Genomic DNA, 17,632 nt, shown 5'->3' with positions numbered 1-17,632 from the left:
AGCTTCATATACGTGGAACCAATTCAGACGTAGCTGTGCCCTTATTAGATAGTACCTGAATAGGTATTTGGGTGGATTTTTGACGATGTAAACAGAATAAAAATAACCCGATGGGGGAGTTTCTGATCGACGTGGAGTTTTGAGATCCCGAAACGACCGGGTTAAATGATCGTTTCGTACATGTGATGCTTTACTTGAAGCAATAATACGAGCAAATAAAACTTTTTATTTCACTCCTATTAATCTTACCCGTGGTTATGGTAGGTCCATATGATCGCTTGGTTTATGTAGAATGAAGGAAGAAGAATCGAATTTGACGTCTAGAATTTAATTATGAATTAAGGGAACCCCGCTATTTTGAGTATTTCATAAATCGTTCATAACTGTTTCGGGAAATCAATTTTATGCACGGTATGGATATTTTCGGAGTTTCGGACTTGAACACAGTGCTTTTCTCACTCTACCTCTCACTCTACCTCTCACTCTACCTCTCACTTTCTCGTATCATCTTCATCGCATTTCCTGGTTCAATGGTCGAAGCTTTCGGGATTCGTTACGAAATTCCTAGGGCGCGTTACGAGAAGATCGTAGGTGTTGGAATCCGAGTCCGTGGCGAAGCTCAGAAAGGCTCAGCACTAAGAACAACGACCCACAGATGAATCGAATCATATCGAGATATAATAAAGGCGGTATCGATGGGATCCTCTCGAAATATCTCCAAAGAGGAGCTCTCCAACGTGGCGGAGACGGTCAAATTAGTAATTACGATTGATCGTAAGGCTCCATAAGACTTAGTGGGCTGGTGGGTATCTTCGTTTGCGAGACTTGAATGGGGTCTCGAGAAACCAGAATACAAGTATAAGCCTCGGTTACGCCGTCTTGTAAACATCCGAGGAACAAGAAACGGAAGCGCCTCTCAGATTAAGAAGCGAAACCACGGAACATTTCAAAGGTAAAACGCTAAATTGACTGCTTGCTAAGCTCTAGATCCCTCATATATGACTATTCAATACTTGCTTACCCAATTCCAAGTCCGTTTTGTCAATCGTACGCCTCTACATGACAACACCTTAGTAATATCCACTTCCGAGTAATATGCTGGGCGTGCACTTTCATCGATCTCCTCGTCTTTGAATCCAAGCGTGAGAAGAAAATTCGCTACCCATTCCGCCGCCGACGTCTTCGCTTCAACCATTGGAAGTTCCGAATGCGCGATATATTCATAGTTCAGCGGAAGACCAGCATCAAGCAAGAAAGCTATCATGTCTAGGTTTTTGTTCATGATGGCCATCGACATCAAGTTTATCGGGCGCATACGCCCATATTTCTCCATTATGATGCTCGGATATCTTGCCACCAGCCACTTAGCTAGATGTACCTGTCCGGACTCTACGGCACACTTGAAAGCCAGCGCTCGGGGTTCTCCATGATCTAATAGTATTTCTACCGCTTCTTCATGCCCACCACGCGCAGCACCTTCAAGAGGACAGGGTCCATAATGAGGAGGCCTTAACTTCGTCCCGTAACCTATTAGAACCCGAACTACATGGGCTTTACCCATACACGCAGCAGTATATAAAGCAGAACGGGTACTGAGGGTGGCTTCATCTGATACTGAATTGACGTCCACACCATCTTTCTCCAAAAGCATTCGCATAATGCCTTCCTGGTTGTACTCAACCGCTTCTCGAAGTAACTTGCCCCCTAGACCTGGGTAATCTGATAGAGGTTTCCCAGTCATTTGGATTAGACGTTGGTAAAACGGGTACAGGCCGCTGCGAACTGCAGCCACAATTGATTCAACAAACTCCATCTTCAAAGGAGTTGGCGACGGTCGATACTCTGGCTCTAGAAGTAGGTTCGCAATATCCTCGTGGCCTCCATGGAGAGCGGCGCGTAAAGGACTTCCTTCTGGACTCTGATATACGTGCTTTTGGAAGACACGTAGTCGAAGGTTCGGGTTCCAGTCCAAATCTTCAGAATCTTCCTGTATATTGGCGCCATGGGAAAGGAGATAGCGGACAATATCTATATGACCCCGCGCGCAAGCTATCTGTAGGGGTGGACCGAAATAGAGATTGTTCGCATTCACACGAACTGATATAAGAGCGAGGTCTTCGAGCATGGATTTAACTAGGGGTAAATTTCCTAAAACAATAGCAGCGCAAAAAAGATTCTGCGCATGTGTTTCTTCGTCGATATCTTTGAGTCCTTTTTCGATATAGTTTAGTTTGAATGGATTTATTCCAACGGCGACAGCTTCGGAAATGATTCGATGCTGTTCATCGCGACGTTCCTCGGTTGGCTGCGTCAAGCGATCTATTTCTCGATTGACACTAAGGATGACTGAAGGAAGCTCTTGCTTCGTCGCATTAGGCGATCGTGATCTTATTAAGAGGATCGCGCCTCTAAGTGATGGCGGTATATCGTATTTGACGTGAGGAGTAGCTGGATCATACATATCGACAACTTGGCTAACGCATATGGCGTGAAGTATGGTGGCATTGAAGGATCCTATAGTTAAAAAAAGTGTTAGACAGCTTGTAGGTAGAAAGGAGACGGATTGACTTACTATTTACTCGTCGGAGTAGAACTGCTTTGTAGATGCCGATAGACACGACCAGATGTTCTATAATTGACATGAATACAGGCGCAGGGAACGCCTCTAATTTGACACTTCTACCCATGGCTACGTCTCGGACAATATGCTCTCAGGATCGGAATCGTAAAGTACGAATTAATGAAAGGAATTGCAGGCGACCGCATTAAATATATTCATGCGGCATAGGTACCAACGAATAGGCTGCCGTTTGGTCGATTATCTAATAAAATCAGAGCCGTGGAAAAATTAATGTTGGCTTCCAACAACGTCGCCGATCCCACGATCGCAAATTGATCGGCGGCAAGCAATGTACAGGACGTCTAAACCTGCCAATTATTCCACGCGAACAAATCAAGATACGATCAAATACGAATATAATCGTGATTGCTTACCGCCAACCACGGTCCGAATCTTGAGGATTGTCTTCCTCATCTCCATCCGAACGCGGGACAGAGTCATGATGAAAAATCCATTTCAAATGAGAGTTTCAAAAATTCCCTACCCGGTTAAAAACCAAATAGGAGTGGTCATAAAATAGTTTTCAACTAGCAAAAACACGCACTCGGATTGCTCCTCACTGTGACGCGTAAAGCCCGTGCACTAAGATGAGGAAGAAAAGAAGAGAAAAGGAATAAAATGAGAGGGAGGGAAGCCTTGTATTTATAGAAAAGATATTTTGGGAGTGGGGCTACCTGGGTGACTCATCCACAGTAGCCACAATCAAGCCCCAGCTCCACTATACCAAACAACCAGCACCCCAGGTGGTAGGTGCTTTGGTAGGTACCTAAGTACCTAAAGGGGTACAAAAGGGGTAAGATAAATAGAACGCGTGATCCCGCGAAAGTTCATAAGATCGCGTCATAAAAGGCCAATATGATTAGAAACAATTATTATTATTAGTTTTTATACGATGGTATCTTCCTCCTCTGCATAATTGTCGAATATCAACCACTCCCAATCCGATGGTATCTTATATTTCCCCCCACCCGTCATCGCATGCCATCATCAACAACGTTCGCAATTCGGATCCCGTCCTCGTATATCGTAGACATTAAGTGAAGCTCGTACCTCCAGTGTACAGCGCGAGTTAATATGAATATATAGTGTAGACTCAATACGAAGGTGGTCCCTTAACTATCACTGTCGTCTGAGCTGGACGTATCTTCCCGCGAGATGGGCTTATTGCTACTTTTCTCACTAGCTTGTCGTTCTGCTCCACAGCGGTTCTTCGGTGCTGTAATTATAGTCAGAAATACGCTGCAAGACCATTGACGTAATAGTAGTATCATCAGATGACTTACCGCATGCCCTCATATAAGCATCATAACCTGTGCTATCGACTATGCACTGGTCCACGTATTTATGTATGCACATTTGGAGTTGGCTGCTGCTCCTGGGATTGCACTTGGCACCGTGGCGATTGGAGGTGCCAAATATACCGCTAACGCTATCTAGAATCGTGTCCGATATGTCTCCTGCTAGAAGCGGGAGTGGTATAGGGTTGGCTAGTACGACGGTCGAGATGGCAATGAAGATAGTAAGAGGATGCATTTTGGTGTTTAAGTGGGAACACCGGAAGAAGCAAGTCTTGGTCGGAGATAAGCGAAATATGAGAAGAGGTATTGAAGATTGATATTTTTTTACGAAGCAACTTGGGAGAACTGGCAAAAGATGTCAATGACTTATGATAATAAATGAAGAGCTGCGAAGTGAAGTGAAGTGTATTATCACCATGACGAGTAATACAAGCCTCTTTTATAATCTTCATAATTTGCCATCAAATTACCACCTGAAAAAGGGAGGCGAAGTAGAAAAGAATCAGAGACGATAAACGAAAGAATGTACAGCCGAAATCTGAATATAATGGCTGAAGATTCCTATCTAGTTCGTCGTATGCCACGTGCTTTCGTTTCGTCCCGTGTCTCACACAGCCCTTCACATTGAGTCTATGGGTATCCTCGTGCGGACCACAATAATCTATCTGAGACATGCTTTATCGGGGCTAGTTGAATTCCAAGGCAACGCGAAGATCACGAGGCCAACCTCACTTCGGCGTCGTTCTGGATTGGTCAGATTAGTTTACGGGTGTATAGACTCCGCACGATGAGAATTAGGGCTCGCTATTCGTTAGTGAGTTTTATCCGCTTCGTCGAACTCCCTTGCAACTGGGAAGAGGTGCCCTCCCTATTCACATCATCCTCAGTATTGCATAGACCTCTCGAATCCAATGAATCCAACCGCCGTTTGAGTATGCTCGGTAAGTGGCGCGACTGTCTATCTAGGAAGCTATAAGTCTTCTGCTTCTCTTTATTCCAGACCAAGGTGAGTTGCCTTTGGTCCGTGTTGAGCGGGAGTAGGTTAATGGAACCCTCTTCATTCATATTTAATTTTGGAAGCGGCGTAATATGAAATCGATCGCTTGAGTTTCCCCCGGGTTTCCAAATAACCGACTGGCGGCCTCCATTTTCTTGCTTCAGTATCACCTCTGAGCTACTCCTAATAGCACCTCTGATATTGAGAGTATCTGGAGATCTTGGTGTTGTATTATCGTTACTGGCTACCTCTGGTATACTGAGGGCGGCTATTGCTCGCTCAATGAACGCAGAAATATCCATGAATGACATAGACTCAGTCAAGATGGCGCTGTCCATTCCAATTATAGAGGGGTGTACACATGGGCGATATGTGTCAAATGACGAGGAATTATCATTTTCTAGCGGCAACATCTCAGCGAAAATATATTTGAGTATAGAGTTAGAGTCTATGTCGACTGGGATGATGGATTTCGTTAAGGTCATCGTTAAGAGAGGAGCATCTATGGTAGGTTAGCTGGTGTTCAAGAGTATGTATGGTGAAAAGCTTACCAAGTTGATTATAAGGCCATAAGCATAGAACGTAATCTTGCGGGAATATAATTAATTCTAGAGAAGGGTGGAACATGAATAAGGGTTGCGATGTTCGATCATTTAGTGTACAGAGCGCCGAAGCTGTCACTCGACCTTTGAAGGTAAACGCGAGTCGAGAAATATCACCGCGCCATATTTCAATATCTCTTTTCTGAACATCATAGTGTCGTTCGTGTATTTTTCTCGTAGAAATAGCTATTGCTTCGCCGTTACTAGAAAAATAGATTTGATCGGAGATACGCAGCGAACCAGTTCTTATAGGGGCGTTGACCCTCAAGTCTTGCTTTGCGGTATTTGGTGATCTACCTTCTACTATATGGTTAGATGTGGTCGGCTCTCCTTCGTCAATTGTGAGTAGAGTACGCCCCACTACGGCTTGTCTTAGTGTTGGGCTAATAGCCACCGGGAAATCGAAACGGTCGAAAGTGCGCATGTGCCATGAGGTATCTAGGATACTAGAAATATTTTCGCTTGGGACGTCAAATTTGACATCCCAAAGCGTTTGACCCGAGTCGATGAGCTTTATGACATATCTAGCCTCACAGCCCTGACTAACCGATTCCTTCCAACGCGCAAGCTCAAGTCGCGAGTTAGGAATATATCTTTGGGCGTTCCGATTTTCGCTATTAGCTAAATTATCGAGGTAGCTCATGTAGTCGCTGGTGTATCTATTAGCAAGGTCTGATTAAAGAGGATGGATACCCAACCTTGAGGGCGTTATGGAGACGATCCCCAACGACGGGACAGATAAGAAGGATATCCCACCCGTCGCCGATTTGGACATTAGAACCAATTCTCGCGGTTTTGATTTGTCTTCAATGGAATTCGGTACTAGAGATGACACGATAGTCTCCTGTGTGCCGTACCAAAAAGGTGATTTGTTGAATGCGGTGATGTTTGGACCCCATATAGCTGATGGATTTCCCCGCAGTTCATGGCCCCATTCTGAACTTAGTAGATCTAAATCTCTAGAGAATTCGCTCAGCTTTGATACCACTGTGATGTATAATGCTTTGGGGTCTCCTTGGCTATAAGAGTGTACAGTTCGTTCTGTTAACCTTTTAACAAGGCGTTTGACGCTTGGCTCGCAGTCATAAAACCAAGAAATCTCTATCCAACCAGTAATCGAAGTACGTAGAGCCAACATTTTATCAAGCATTGAGTAAAAATTAGATTCTTCTTCGTCGGGTGCGTTGGTACAGCGATCGTTCGTCTTAGAAATGCCTTGACTGGCATGGTCAACCCAAAAAATGGCCGCGTGGGCCATCAAAGGGAATTCTTTTTCGAGGAAGTTTAGGGTTCCATTATGTCGCATACGTGGGTTGCTGCGAAGTTTGGGGCCTTGTGGAGTGCTGTAAATAAGATATGATAGTAGAAGTGCCGAAGTATTTATATGCGCCCGACTGATATCAACCATAAAACCGCTTTTCCCACTAAGAGTAGGGTTGGTCAAGAATTCCCTAAACGAAGAGTGAATAAACATAACTGAGCCTCGATTATCAACCTCAACTAGACCCCCGCTCAAGTTTGGAAGAACGCTTCCGAAATCCACTATTAGGTCCAAGTTCAACCGCAAGTATAGTTTGGAGCTCCGGTGTGCTGAATGACCTTTGGGAAACACATAAGAGTTGAAACATCCTGCGGACCTTGGCCTGTTCCTTAGCGAAAGCGCGACCGAGGGCGTTAAAATCTTTTCGTATAATTTTTCGAGTCCCTCAACGACCTCAACAATGAAGATCGCTTCCACTCGCTCCTTCGGAGAGAGAACCTTGCAGTTAAGATAGGTAACCATCAATTGAGCCCATAGAAACATTCCTTGAGACCTCGTGGTTAGGAGTGAGCAGATTTCATCGCATCCAGTATCCTCACCAAGCAAACCGTCAGCTCGAAGGCACTGAATCTCGGGAGCTAGGAACGAGTTGATATCTTCGGCATTCTGCCAATCTTTGAGATCTAACGATATGAAACTTTTGAACACCCTCGGAAGACTTAGGTTCGGCCTAGTAAGTAGCAAGGCTTTCGTCCCCATCTCATAGCAAAGATTATATATCGTTTCTAGAAATAGGGACGCATCTGAACATTCATCGATTGCATCGAATACGAGGGTAGCGCCACCCACACGCGTGAGAAGAAAGTGAAGTGCTTCTTTGACTTCTTCGTTGCTTCCAGACACTTGGCCGCTACTCTCGCTGTCAATTAAGACCGATAAACCATCAAGCATATCATCTTCCCGGCGGATAGCATGGACAAGCTGGAGGAGCACTGCCCGCAAAGCATGAGTAGTGGTGCAATAACTGAACAACTCTGAATTAAAGTGGTAGAACAATGTTGGTCTATGAGGGGCGTCGAGAGGCCCAAAAGTCTCGTATTCTGATTTGAGGTCGTCGATAACTAACTGGGAAAGAACAGTTTTCCCATATCCGGGTTTACTTTCGCCTTATTAGTTGCTTCATAACCATTTGGTTTTCAAAGTGAAATAATGGTAAATTCACCTTTCACCAATAGTATCCTAGTTGGATCCAGAGGCGGTGGGATGCTGGGGTATACATTATCGAGGAATTTGAAAGTTTTATTACCTTCCGAGCTCGTGAACCATGAGCCAGTCCCAGCTAATCGTAGTCGTTGCGCTTTTTCGTACCGGCACATGTAATCGGGCGAATTGATCCAAGCCTTAATATTGGCAAGAAAGGCTTCCAATGGTAAGGGTAAGCTAAATATTCGCACCCGGTAACTTGACTTAAGATGACTAACTTACTCTGAATAGATGACTCTCGGCTCCTTGGTATCTGCCCGCCTACTGAGGTACATTCGCGTACTATAGAGCCTAGTCTACGTTCTAGATTGTCGAATCGCTCTGCTAGGAATGTTTCTTGCTGCTGGACTTTCGCTTGGAGTTCTTTCGATTGGGACTGTAGTGACTAACTTTTCTAGGAACGACGTATAATTAGACCCAAGCTATAATCTCGTTAATATTTAAATTTCTCCTTCGTTGAATAGCTTTTAAACTAAGAACATGGGTATACTGACGACGAAGACGAAGCGAATGGCTCCCCACGCCAATGCTAAGAATTCGGGATTGAATGAGACGAATATATTCACCACATCGAAGTAGGGTTCGAGGGACGCAGAGGCCCTCCCAACTCTCTTAAGGAGGCTAAACAATTTACTATTGGATTGGTAGCTCTTTGCTTTGGCCTGTAACTCATTGATCATACCAGATACAGAATCGAACTCCTTGAAACGCGACCTATCGATAGGCGGCAGAGACTCCCTGAAATTCTTCGCCGCTTCTCGAAACAGAGCCTCGGAATCATGCATTGGGCTTGAATAATCAAATGAGATTCTGAAATGAAATAGTTATTGGCAAGATTACGGACCTTATATTTGGGTGTGAATTTCCACTGCTTGACATGGTGTAGCGGGTTAGGGCACCTTAGTTGCCAGTTTTCAAAGGTCAAAACATCGACGAAATCTTGGGATGCGAGTGTTTGGGGGGACGGAGCGGGCGTGTCCCAATAAAGACCTTATAGCGCCTCGGGGTGGTGCATTAGGTAGACGCTGGAAGTCATCCAGCGAGCCTGCATAATGACCAGCCAATGATGAGATATATCCAATCTGCATCCGCAACTCAACCTAGCCAGCTTTCCCCGGAGAATCTGCCTCGCCCCGTAGCATGTAGTTAAACAAGTGGCGATAAGCGCGTAGTGATTTAGGACGACGCAGAACCATGGTAACTCGAATTCCTAGACACCGTACCGATTTAGTAGCTTCTCGAGAGTGAAAAGAACGGTACGGGTTTCCATTCCCATAAACCATAACGAGAAGGACACAATGGGCGATAGTAGTGCTGTCCTACTTAAACAACCGCATTGCGTTTCTTGTCCAGTGTTTAAAAGAAGTAGCTCGAAGATCGACCCGACCGTGGTGACCCCCACGATGGCGCACAGGCATTTGAGGAGACGATCACGTGATCACGATCCTTCGTCTGCAGCATCTTTATGTACCTAGGTATGTACGTAGGTACTCAAGATATGGGTTTCTACGAAGGCATCGTTCTTCTGATCAATCATAACTCTGGTTTTACCATTTCGGACAAGTATAATTTGTGGAAGACGTCCGTTTCGCATAGGAGTATAGCAGCGGTAGCATACTCATATGTAAACGAGTCGGGGCGGATCATATTGACCACGGATTACCCCACTGCGTTTTCCGGCGTCTAAAGGTGCTGAAGATGCACTATGACGCTTGATGCTTCATTCGGTCATACATCAGAAGCATGGCAAGATGCAGTGCGATCATTCCTATCGAGCCTTGGCCCATTTGAACGAGCAGCATTCCTGGCGCCGGCAAACCCTGATGATTGTATGAACGTTCTTTTAGCAACACAGCGCCGAAAATCTAAGCTAGCACGAATCCTTGGCCTCATGAAACCCGCGATCGACCCACTCAAGCGATTCGAGAGCGCGATCGATGTTATTGTTCAGGTCAACGCGGGAATTGCCTCCCCAATATGGGGTCCGCTCAAGATTGTCGTGACGGTGAGCGACAATATGTTTGGAGGTTAGAGCCTTTAGCTGCTAATCACATATACGGTGCGCGAAGCTCTCGGCAGATCATCTCCGTACTCTAGAGAGTATAGCCATGATCATTCATAAGATTATCAGCTCATTACAGAGGTTTTCAAAGTACGAAGAACTATTCGAAAAGAACAAGCTTGTTCAGGATACGATCGGGGCACTTTACTGCGATTATCTCGACTTCTGCGTTCGGGTTACTAAATTCTACTCAACATCTTCATTTCGTAGGTTGCCCCCGCCATAATTGATGGCTAGGTCTGATCGATTTTCGACAGGAAATTTCTTTTCTTCTTTTGATAAGGACTTTCGAGATGTCGCTGAGAACATTCAACTTCATAGCCAAAATGTCGACTGGGCAGCACATACAGCCCATATTGAAGAGACCCAACGTGAAGCGGAGAAGGCTAGGATAGAAAGGAAAGGTATGATGCCTACCTTATATGAAATTTTATGAAGGTTATTCTCTTCTAAGCCTTAGCAGTACATGAGAGAGGTAACATCCAAAGATGGTTGTCCCCTTCGACCGTCGACGACGATCTCCAAAGGCATTTAGACGAGTACATACCTCATTCGTGCGATTACATATTGGCCTCCGAGCAATTTCAGTCCTTCGTTTCGCTAGGCGACATCAAAGGGCCTTCCGTTCTTGCATTACAAGGTTTACCGGGGAGTGGGAAGACTACGACAGCAGCTTTCATCATAGACCATCTGCGAAACGAAGGATTCGAAGTACTATACTTTTTCTTCAAGGCGAACGATGTAGAGAAGCGCTCTCTACTTCATTGTGCTCGGACAATTCTAGCCCAGTTAGTCCGATTGGAAGAACATCTCTATAACTTGGTCGGACCATTTTACCAAAAGAGCGGCCGAGTTATAGCTGACTCACTGGTCGAAGTTCTGCGGGCCGTCTCTATCGCGCTGGAACACTTGAAAATGGGGCAGATATTCATAGTCCTCGACGCACTCGATGAGTCTTCTAATAGCGGCGAAATATGGCAATGGATCGCTACTCAGTGCAGGAGCAATATACTACCACTTCGATTCCTAACTACATCTCGACCTTCGTCTTCCCCACAACCTTCTAATATACGTCGAACGTACCTCAGAATGGAGAGCTTCGAAACCGATACCGTCGAACTATACATACTCGATCGCGTTCGAAGAAATCCAATCATTGGCAATACAGACATCGGAAAGCAGGTCGCAGACTATGTCTCATCCGCTGCGAAGGGACTTTGGCTTTACGCCCGTCTCATGATGGACGATATTGATAGGCTTCCTTCTGCTGGGCAGATTCAAAAGCAGCTGAAGGTTTTACCAAGAGGCTTTACCGAACTGTACACACAGATACTGAGAACGACCGAAAGCAGCTTCAACCCAATTGAATTGAAGCTAGCTCAACAGCTTTATCTATGGATCGATGTTGCTGACTACCTTCCCAAGTATTTGGTATTCGCTAATGATCGACTTGGATACAACATGTTAGAGTCAATATTTCAATACGCGAACGATGGAGAGGCTGTACACGACCCAGCTAGGCAAGCGAGCCGCGTTTCGGGCCCACTCATAGAAGTCTCTGATACGGATGTTGAGTCCACAGACTCGCGCGCCTATGAACTTGACTTCATTCATCACACAGCAGCGCAGTACCTAATCGAATGTAACGATCTTCCGGCCGCGCAACTACCACATGCACTACGTCCTCGACGCCTCCGACACCTACATCGTGCCGTCGTTGCGATTTGGTATTTCACGAAATGCGACCAATCAGAGATTCTACTCCAAGAGCTACAACAAAAGGAGGAAAGGGGCATGAAATCAGCAATGTGCTACTTCGAGATGGCTTACGGTATTTGGAACACGCTTCACGAGGTCCAGTTCCCCGAGATTCAAGATGACCAGGAGGCTCGTGAGGCGAAGACCCTACTACGAAAATTGACCGAGTTCATCTCGACACCAGCCTGTCTACGTTGGGTCGAATGCGCCATTATCATCAACTACAAGGGGAAATTCCCGCATCTCTTGCTAAACGCAACTAAGGCCTGGGAGGCAGCTAAGCAAATCGAGACCCATATGTTTGCACCATATGTGGCTTTTTCGCGAGTGCGGGAGGAGTTCTGTAGGAACTACGCTTTCGTATTGGCGACTACGGGTTTCGGAAGTGAATATGCACCTTACGAACTCCAAGGTCCTGCTCCAGAGGGATTTTCGCAAGATGAATTGGCACAAGAGATACTTCGTCTAGGAGAAAAGTGGCGACCGTTAGTATTCCCTGGTTCAGGTGAAATGGATTGAAATCTTACACAATGAACTACCAAGCATTATAATATCTGCATTTAGCCCGACAATATGACATATAAAGAACTCTAGCCCTAGGTAGTCTCTGATTGAAGATGTACTCCAGGACCAGATGTGCCCACGGCCGAAAGCTTCTCGTTTGGTTCATGCCTCTTCTATTCTTGGCCAACACACATAAGGGGTCTGCGACAATGAGTTGATAGACCATTATGAGAAGGCCAAAGAGTAGAACAAAGCTGCTTTGCTGGGTTTATTTACCGCATCGTCGTTAAACAAAGACGTATACTATTTATAGATCATGACGATGCAGTTACAATTGTGTAGGTAGATGTATGTATGAAAGAACCTGGAGCCAGACCAGCAACCCCCTATTTAGCAAGACAATGCGACATCTCCATGTATAAGAAAACCACCCAACTCTCTTAGCATCTCGGGGTCACGATCCAATTTTCTCCCAATTTTCTTATTTCCTTGCTTTAAGTCAACTCACCTAAGTCATTCGTGAACATCACGATTAAGTCTTCACCACATTCATTACACGGCACAACGCCTGTTACTTTACCAGTCATTAACAATTCATTCATTGAAATTGGGTCATCGCGACATCATTCAATACTCGATCTCTCGATCTAAAAACAAGATTACAAATTATTCTAAATACCTAACGCATCCAAAATGCAATTCATCAACATCTTCCTCCTCGCGACCGTAGCGGCAGGCAGCGTCATCCCGCGCAATGCGAAAAACACATTTACCCCGCCATCAGTCAACCACAGACGTAGCGGCGACGCTACCGATCAAATATTAAAGCCTGAGAACTTTGCGCACGTACAAGATGACAGGCGGAGAGCACAGGCTGCCTGGGAGGGGCACAGCAACTAGGCTGGATCCTAGCACAATTGCCTATCTTAAAATATTGGATGGTGTTTTGTCGGATTTTATATAAAAAAATTGGGTTGGATTCAGCGGTATTTTTGGTATTTAATAAAGGAATGCAAGGGGGATCTGGTTTAATCTATCGAGGGAAACATTTTGGGTGCTTTTGTATGTACCTTGAATGAGTACTTGGAGATAATACATTCACTTCAGTTTATTTTGATTCAAGAATACTACTATGGGCTATGTAGTGTGCTACAACGTACCACTATCCATAAACATGAATACATGTATATGTTGAATTCTTGGAAGCGCATTAGCCGGTAGAAAATATGTCTGTAAGGATGAAGTAAAGTAAGTTGCAAGAGAAAAAGAAGAGGGAGAGAAAAAAAAAAAGTCTATCACAAGGAATATCCAACCCATTTACCGAACCAAGTTTGAATAGAGATACAAGTGATGAGATATGAAAGTGAGGCGAATCAAAATGTTTCGTTGTCAAAGCCCCTCTTTTACCTTTCAAGTTCTACAGCATTCTCTGCATGGTTCGTTTTGCACTTTGAACTCGTTGGGATGTTAATGCCAAGCTGTAAGATAAGCAGTGGTGTGGTAGACAGAACCAGGGCAGCCAGGGATGAGCCACCAAAACCGGTCGAAGCTGATACAATTCCTGACCTTATCTTAACAGAAGTTTGAGAGAGTTGTGAAAAAGGAACATTAAAAATCTTCTATCAGCATTCCCGGCATGGAAGGATTAAGAGGGGACGGGACATGCAGCCCCGGGTGCTTGGAATGGCCCCATTTTGACCCACTGACGCTTATGTACTTTGAGATGAGGTGATGGATCTATTCAATTGGTACCCTCCATTGGATACGATTTTTTTCGATTGTTTTTATTTCATAGAAATAAAAGAATTGAGTGAAGGCTTCGTATCTTGTTGCTGGGAGTAAGATGAGGAATATATGTACTTGTCCTTTGTGATGCCTAATAGAAATTAATCTTGTTCAATTAACACCATCTTGTCTTACCATTTCTGCTCTTCGTACAACACAGTACAATGGAAAAGCAATGAAAAAAGATAGGCATAAACCTTGGTACGCCATCAGATGGAATATGCCATCATCCTGGAGGGTTACCCCTGAAATTAGTTCCCCAGTTCCCTAGTTAGGTACCTAGGTTGGTTAGCTATGGCTCTAGATGGTGTGTATCGGCGCAGTTTGACACCATCCGGTGTTATTTTCGCCTCAGCCGAGGACAATCCAGGACAGCAACCCAGGACAATTTTCTATCCCATGATCTTTTTATAAATACGAATGGTAAGAATATTTATAATTCATGGTTGTAATTATAATTGCAAGTATAAATAATTGAATATTGAATAAGTTGTTGTCGTTATCTAGAGTTAATGAACATGGCATGACAATTGAAAAAAGAAAAAGAAAAAAAAAAGTTGCAAAATTTCCGATGGCTCGTTGGAGGATGGTACCTACCTAGGTATTTAGATCCCTGAAAACTCCCTGTAGTCCTTGTAAAACCACCAAAGTAGCCCTGTATACCCCACTATATCCACTAAATCATTCCCTCCAAGGCTGTTTAAACCACCCCCTCCATTACCGAAATAAGCAGGGAGTGACGATACATAGGAAGAGTAACCACGCTATACCTAAAACGTAGTGTTTAATGAAAAGAGCCAAGTCATGTGAGAACGCGCGGGTATCCCGTTTTGCCTGACGCGTGGGCCAACTACATCGCCAATTTGACCGTGTTTGCCTGAAAGATAAGTAGCTGCGCATTAATTCCCTACAGCAGCAATAAGAAAGTAACCTTCGTAAATGCTCACATTATTTAGGTATACGTATTAGGTACACCCTGTACAGCCCGACATGGGTCATCTGCTATATAAGGATGTCACCTCCCGACAATTTCTTTCCCTTTTTATCATCTTCAACTTTGAAGCCTCGGGCAGGTAAGGTAGGCCATTTTTCACATCTCTCTTCATCCTCTTTTTTCCCACCATAATCATTTCGACTATCAAAACCAAAATCCCTGCATCACGACCATCGCCGTATTAAAAATCGTGTCAATTAATCCGATTTTAATCCAACGAATAACAACAACAACACGGATACTTTTGCGACAATAAAAAGACGATTCTTCGATCGGAAATTTAAGAAGGAAAAAAAAAAAAAAATCATAGGCAATTAAATACGACGAAATTCATTCAAAATGTTCAGCCGACGATTCGAGCAACCTTCTAACAAGAGCTTTTCGAAGTCTTCAAAGGCCAACAAATCTAGTTCATCATTCAGCAAAACTCATGGTGTTTCCAAGAGCCGACATGAACCTCGTCAACATCGTCGCCCCGCAACTGCGACAGCTTCAAATATCGCAAATGAGACTGCCTTATCACCATCTGGGTATGTTATCTCTTTTACTCATTTCCCAATTTTAATTTCATATTCATTTATTAACATTTTATTTTCGCAGCTCCTTAACTCCATCCATCGTCACTTTGGTCATCGGAAAAGACCAACGCATCTTCGCTGCCCATGAAGACGTACTCTGCGCTTCGCCTTGGTTTCAAGAGACACTATCCGCCCAATACATGGACCCACAGAACTCCAAGCGTATCCATCTTCCCCATGAGGAGCCTGAGATCTTCTCATCTATCCTAGAATATCTGTATAAAGGCGACTATTACCCTCGCTTGGTCCACAATAAGCGTCGCAACTCTTGGGAGATTGAACAGATCGAAGAAGATGGACAGAACTTGGCTGAGTCTACCGTCTACCATCATAGTGTTGATGGTGATGTCTTGAAGGATACTGTCATCTATTGCACTGCCGACAAATATGGTCTTGAAGAACTCAAGCGTGTTGCTCTGCGCAAACAAGGACTTCGTAAGCCACCCAAAACACTCAACTATGACACCCAATCTTATTAACAACATGATAATAGAGTCCGGAATTCAGTGTAGCACTATCCTTGCATCGGCCCGCTATGCCTATGCTAACACGCCCGACACCGACTCCAAGTTACGAGCACATTATCTCGCTCTCATCATTCGAAGCCGTAACACATTCAAGCGGAGCGGCACGATGCAGTTGGAGATGCGTGCTGGTGGCACACAACTCTTCTTCGATCTGTTTGTCGCTCTTTGTAACCATGTCGATGACATTTCGAGCGCTCAGTAAGTTGATCTCACATCAAATGATCATCGCTAGATGACTATACTAACATCATTCATTAGAAACACTCCTCGAAGCAACCGTCACTTCTTCTAAGTACATCATCTCATCCATCCTAACGCTTACGCTTGTTTCTCATCATGCCCTCACCGTACCCGGATCATATTCCGAAACCTAATGATCAACGTTTTCATCTTAAATCATCTTATTTTTTCTACTCACTGTTTTCTTCATCATATTCTGGAAGACTGGGGGACATTTTCGGATCGGGATACCACAATGACAAATACCACATCAACGGCGTTCCGGATATCCCCGCCGAGTTATGATTTTTCGTGCGGCGGGAGTTAGCGTTTCTATTTCTGACATCTCTTGTATCATTATTGTTCTCGAGGACCTCATGGTCAGTGGGTTGGACTTATCTCGTCCGCACAGTCCACACTATCCACTTCTCATGGTGAGAGGAAGGATACTACAAAAAATTTACGTCGTCCGGGTTTGTACGAGGGAGTTTAACATCATTTTTTCCTGCGAAGGACTAAGAAAGGCGAGTCATCGGAAGATAACATGGATATGAACAACTAAAAAAAGGGGAGGGTGGGATTTTTTCTAGTTAAGTTGCGAAACATACCCAGCGGAAGTCTTACGAATCTCTCTTGTATCATTACATTCTAAACTATCATTGATAGCAGCTAGCTGCTTTTCTTCCCTCGGGTCTCATTTGATTTTCGGAGATACTAGACTCGGGGGTATGAAGGAGATAGGTACGAAGTGCGAAAACATAACTAATGAATATTTAACGTTCTTGTACATATTTACGTCTCTGACTTCAAAACGGTGCTGAAGCCTCTTCGCTCTTGACCACTAGTAAAACCCGAAGTTCGGATACGATTTGCCACTTCCCAATAACCCCTGGAAGGAATCACGTCTTACGGAGTTTTTAGTCCTCGCGAAGTGAGACCTAGCCAGCCGAGGGCAAAAGCAAAATTATGATAAGTTGACTTGTCAGCAGCCACAGAGCAGGTTCCGAGCAGCTTGATTCGTCAATGGCAAATGTACTAGTCCGATGCATGTACGCACATACTAATTCGGACAAGCCCCTCATCAATATGTGCCTCAGAATGTATACCACTACGTAGTGGCTACTGATACCAGGCATACAAGGACTAAGCCCGCGTATTTGGAAC

The 17,632-nt window shown here is 44.5% G+C and overlaps 5 protein-coding genes across 5 annotated transcripts; 2 read left to right on the top strand and 3 right to left on the bottom strand.

The window, feature by feature from the left end:
• Window positions 1-957: 957 nt before the first annotated feature.
• Window positions 958-3,204, bottom strand: F4822DRAFT_417935 (ankyrin repeat-containing domain protein). The gene is made up of 2 exons (XM_051459488.1): window positions 2,573-3,204; window positions 958-2,514 (listed from the first exon to the last, which is right to left on the bottom strand). Exons 1-2 carry the CDS (start codon window positions 2,685-2,687, stop codon window positions 1,007-1,009), a joined length of 1,623 nt encoding a protein of 540 aa, XP_051309666.1. The 5' UTR covers window positions 2,688-3,204; the 3' UTR covers window positions 958-1,006.
• A 528-nt stretch (window positions 3,205-3,732) lies between these two features.
• On the bottom strand, window positions 3,733-4,153 carry F4822DRAFT_433840 (uncharacterized protein; the record flags this gene model as incomplete). The annotated part of the gene is made up of 2 exons (XM_051461899.1): window positions 3,733-3,836; window positions 3,904-4,153. 2 exons carry the CDS (start codon window positions 4,151-4,153, stop codon window positions 3,733-3,735), a joined length of 354 nt encoding a protein of 117 aa, XP_051309665.1.
• Window positions 4,154-4,437: 284 nt separating this feature from the next.
• Window positions 4,438-8,352, bottom strand: F4822DRAFT_54434 (uncharacterized protein). Its single transcript, XM_051463637.1, has 5 exons — window positions 8,264-8,352; window positions 8,085-8,198; window positions 6,216-7,937; window positions 5,467-6,167; window positions 4,438-5,417 (listed from the first exon to the last, which is right to left on the bottom strand). The coding sequence occupies exons 2-5, from the start codon at window positions 8,102-8,104 to the stop codon at window positions 4,723-4,725; spliced, it is 3,138 nt and encodes a 1,045-aa protein (XP_051309664.1). The 5' UTR covers window positions 8,105-8,198; window positions 8,264-8,352; the 3' UTR covers window positions 4,438-4,722.
• Window positions 8,353-9,746: 1,394 nt separating this feature from the next.
• F4822DRAFT_438681 (uncharacterized protein) lies at window positions 9,747-12,380 on the top strand (the record flags this gene model as incomplete). The annotated part of the gene is made up of 4 exons (XM_051462544.1): window positions 9,747-10,046; window positions 10,111-10,309; window positions 10,361-10,507; window positions 10,567-12,380. The coding sequence occupies 4 exons, from the start codon at window positions 9,747-9,749 to the stop codon at window positions 12,378-12,380; spliced, it is 2,460 nt and encodes an 819-aa protein (XP_051309663.1).
• A 2,619-nt stretch (window positions 12,381-14,999) lies between these two features.
• On the top strand, window positions 15,000-16,656 carry F4822DRAFT_54277 (uncharacterized protein). The gene is made up of 4 exons (XM_051463636.1): window positions 15,000-15,674; window positions 15,745-16,157; window positions 16,216-16,447; window positions 16,508-16,656. The coding sequence occupies exons 1-4, from the start codon at window positions 15,484-15,486 to the stop codon at window positions 16,539-16,541; spliced, it is 870 nt and encodes a 289-aa protein (XP_051309662.1). The 5' UTR covers window positions 15,000-15,483; the 3' UTR covers window positions 16,542-16,656.
• Window positions 16,657-17,632: the final 976 nt, after the last annotated feature.

This window comes from Hypoxylon trugodes (assembly GCF_022578975.1).
Source record: "Hypoxylon trugodes strain CBS 135444 unplaced genomic scaffold F4822scaffold_10, whole genome shotgun sequence".
Taxonomy (NCBI): Eukaryota; Fungi; Ascomycota; class Sordariomycetes; order Xylariales; family Hypoxylaceae; genus Hypoxylon; species Hypoxylon trugodes.
The sequence above is the reverse complement of the archived record's forward strand: the minus strand, read 5'-3'. Positions and strand labels throughout refer to the sequence as shown.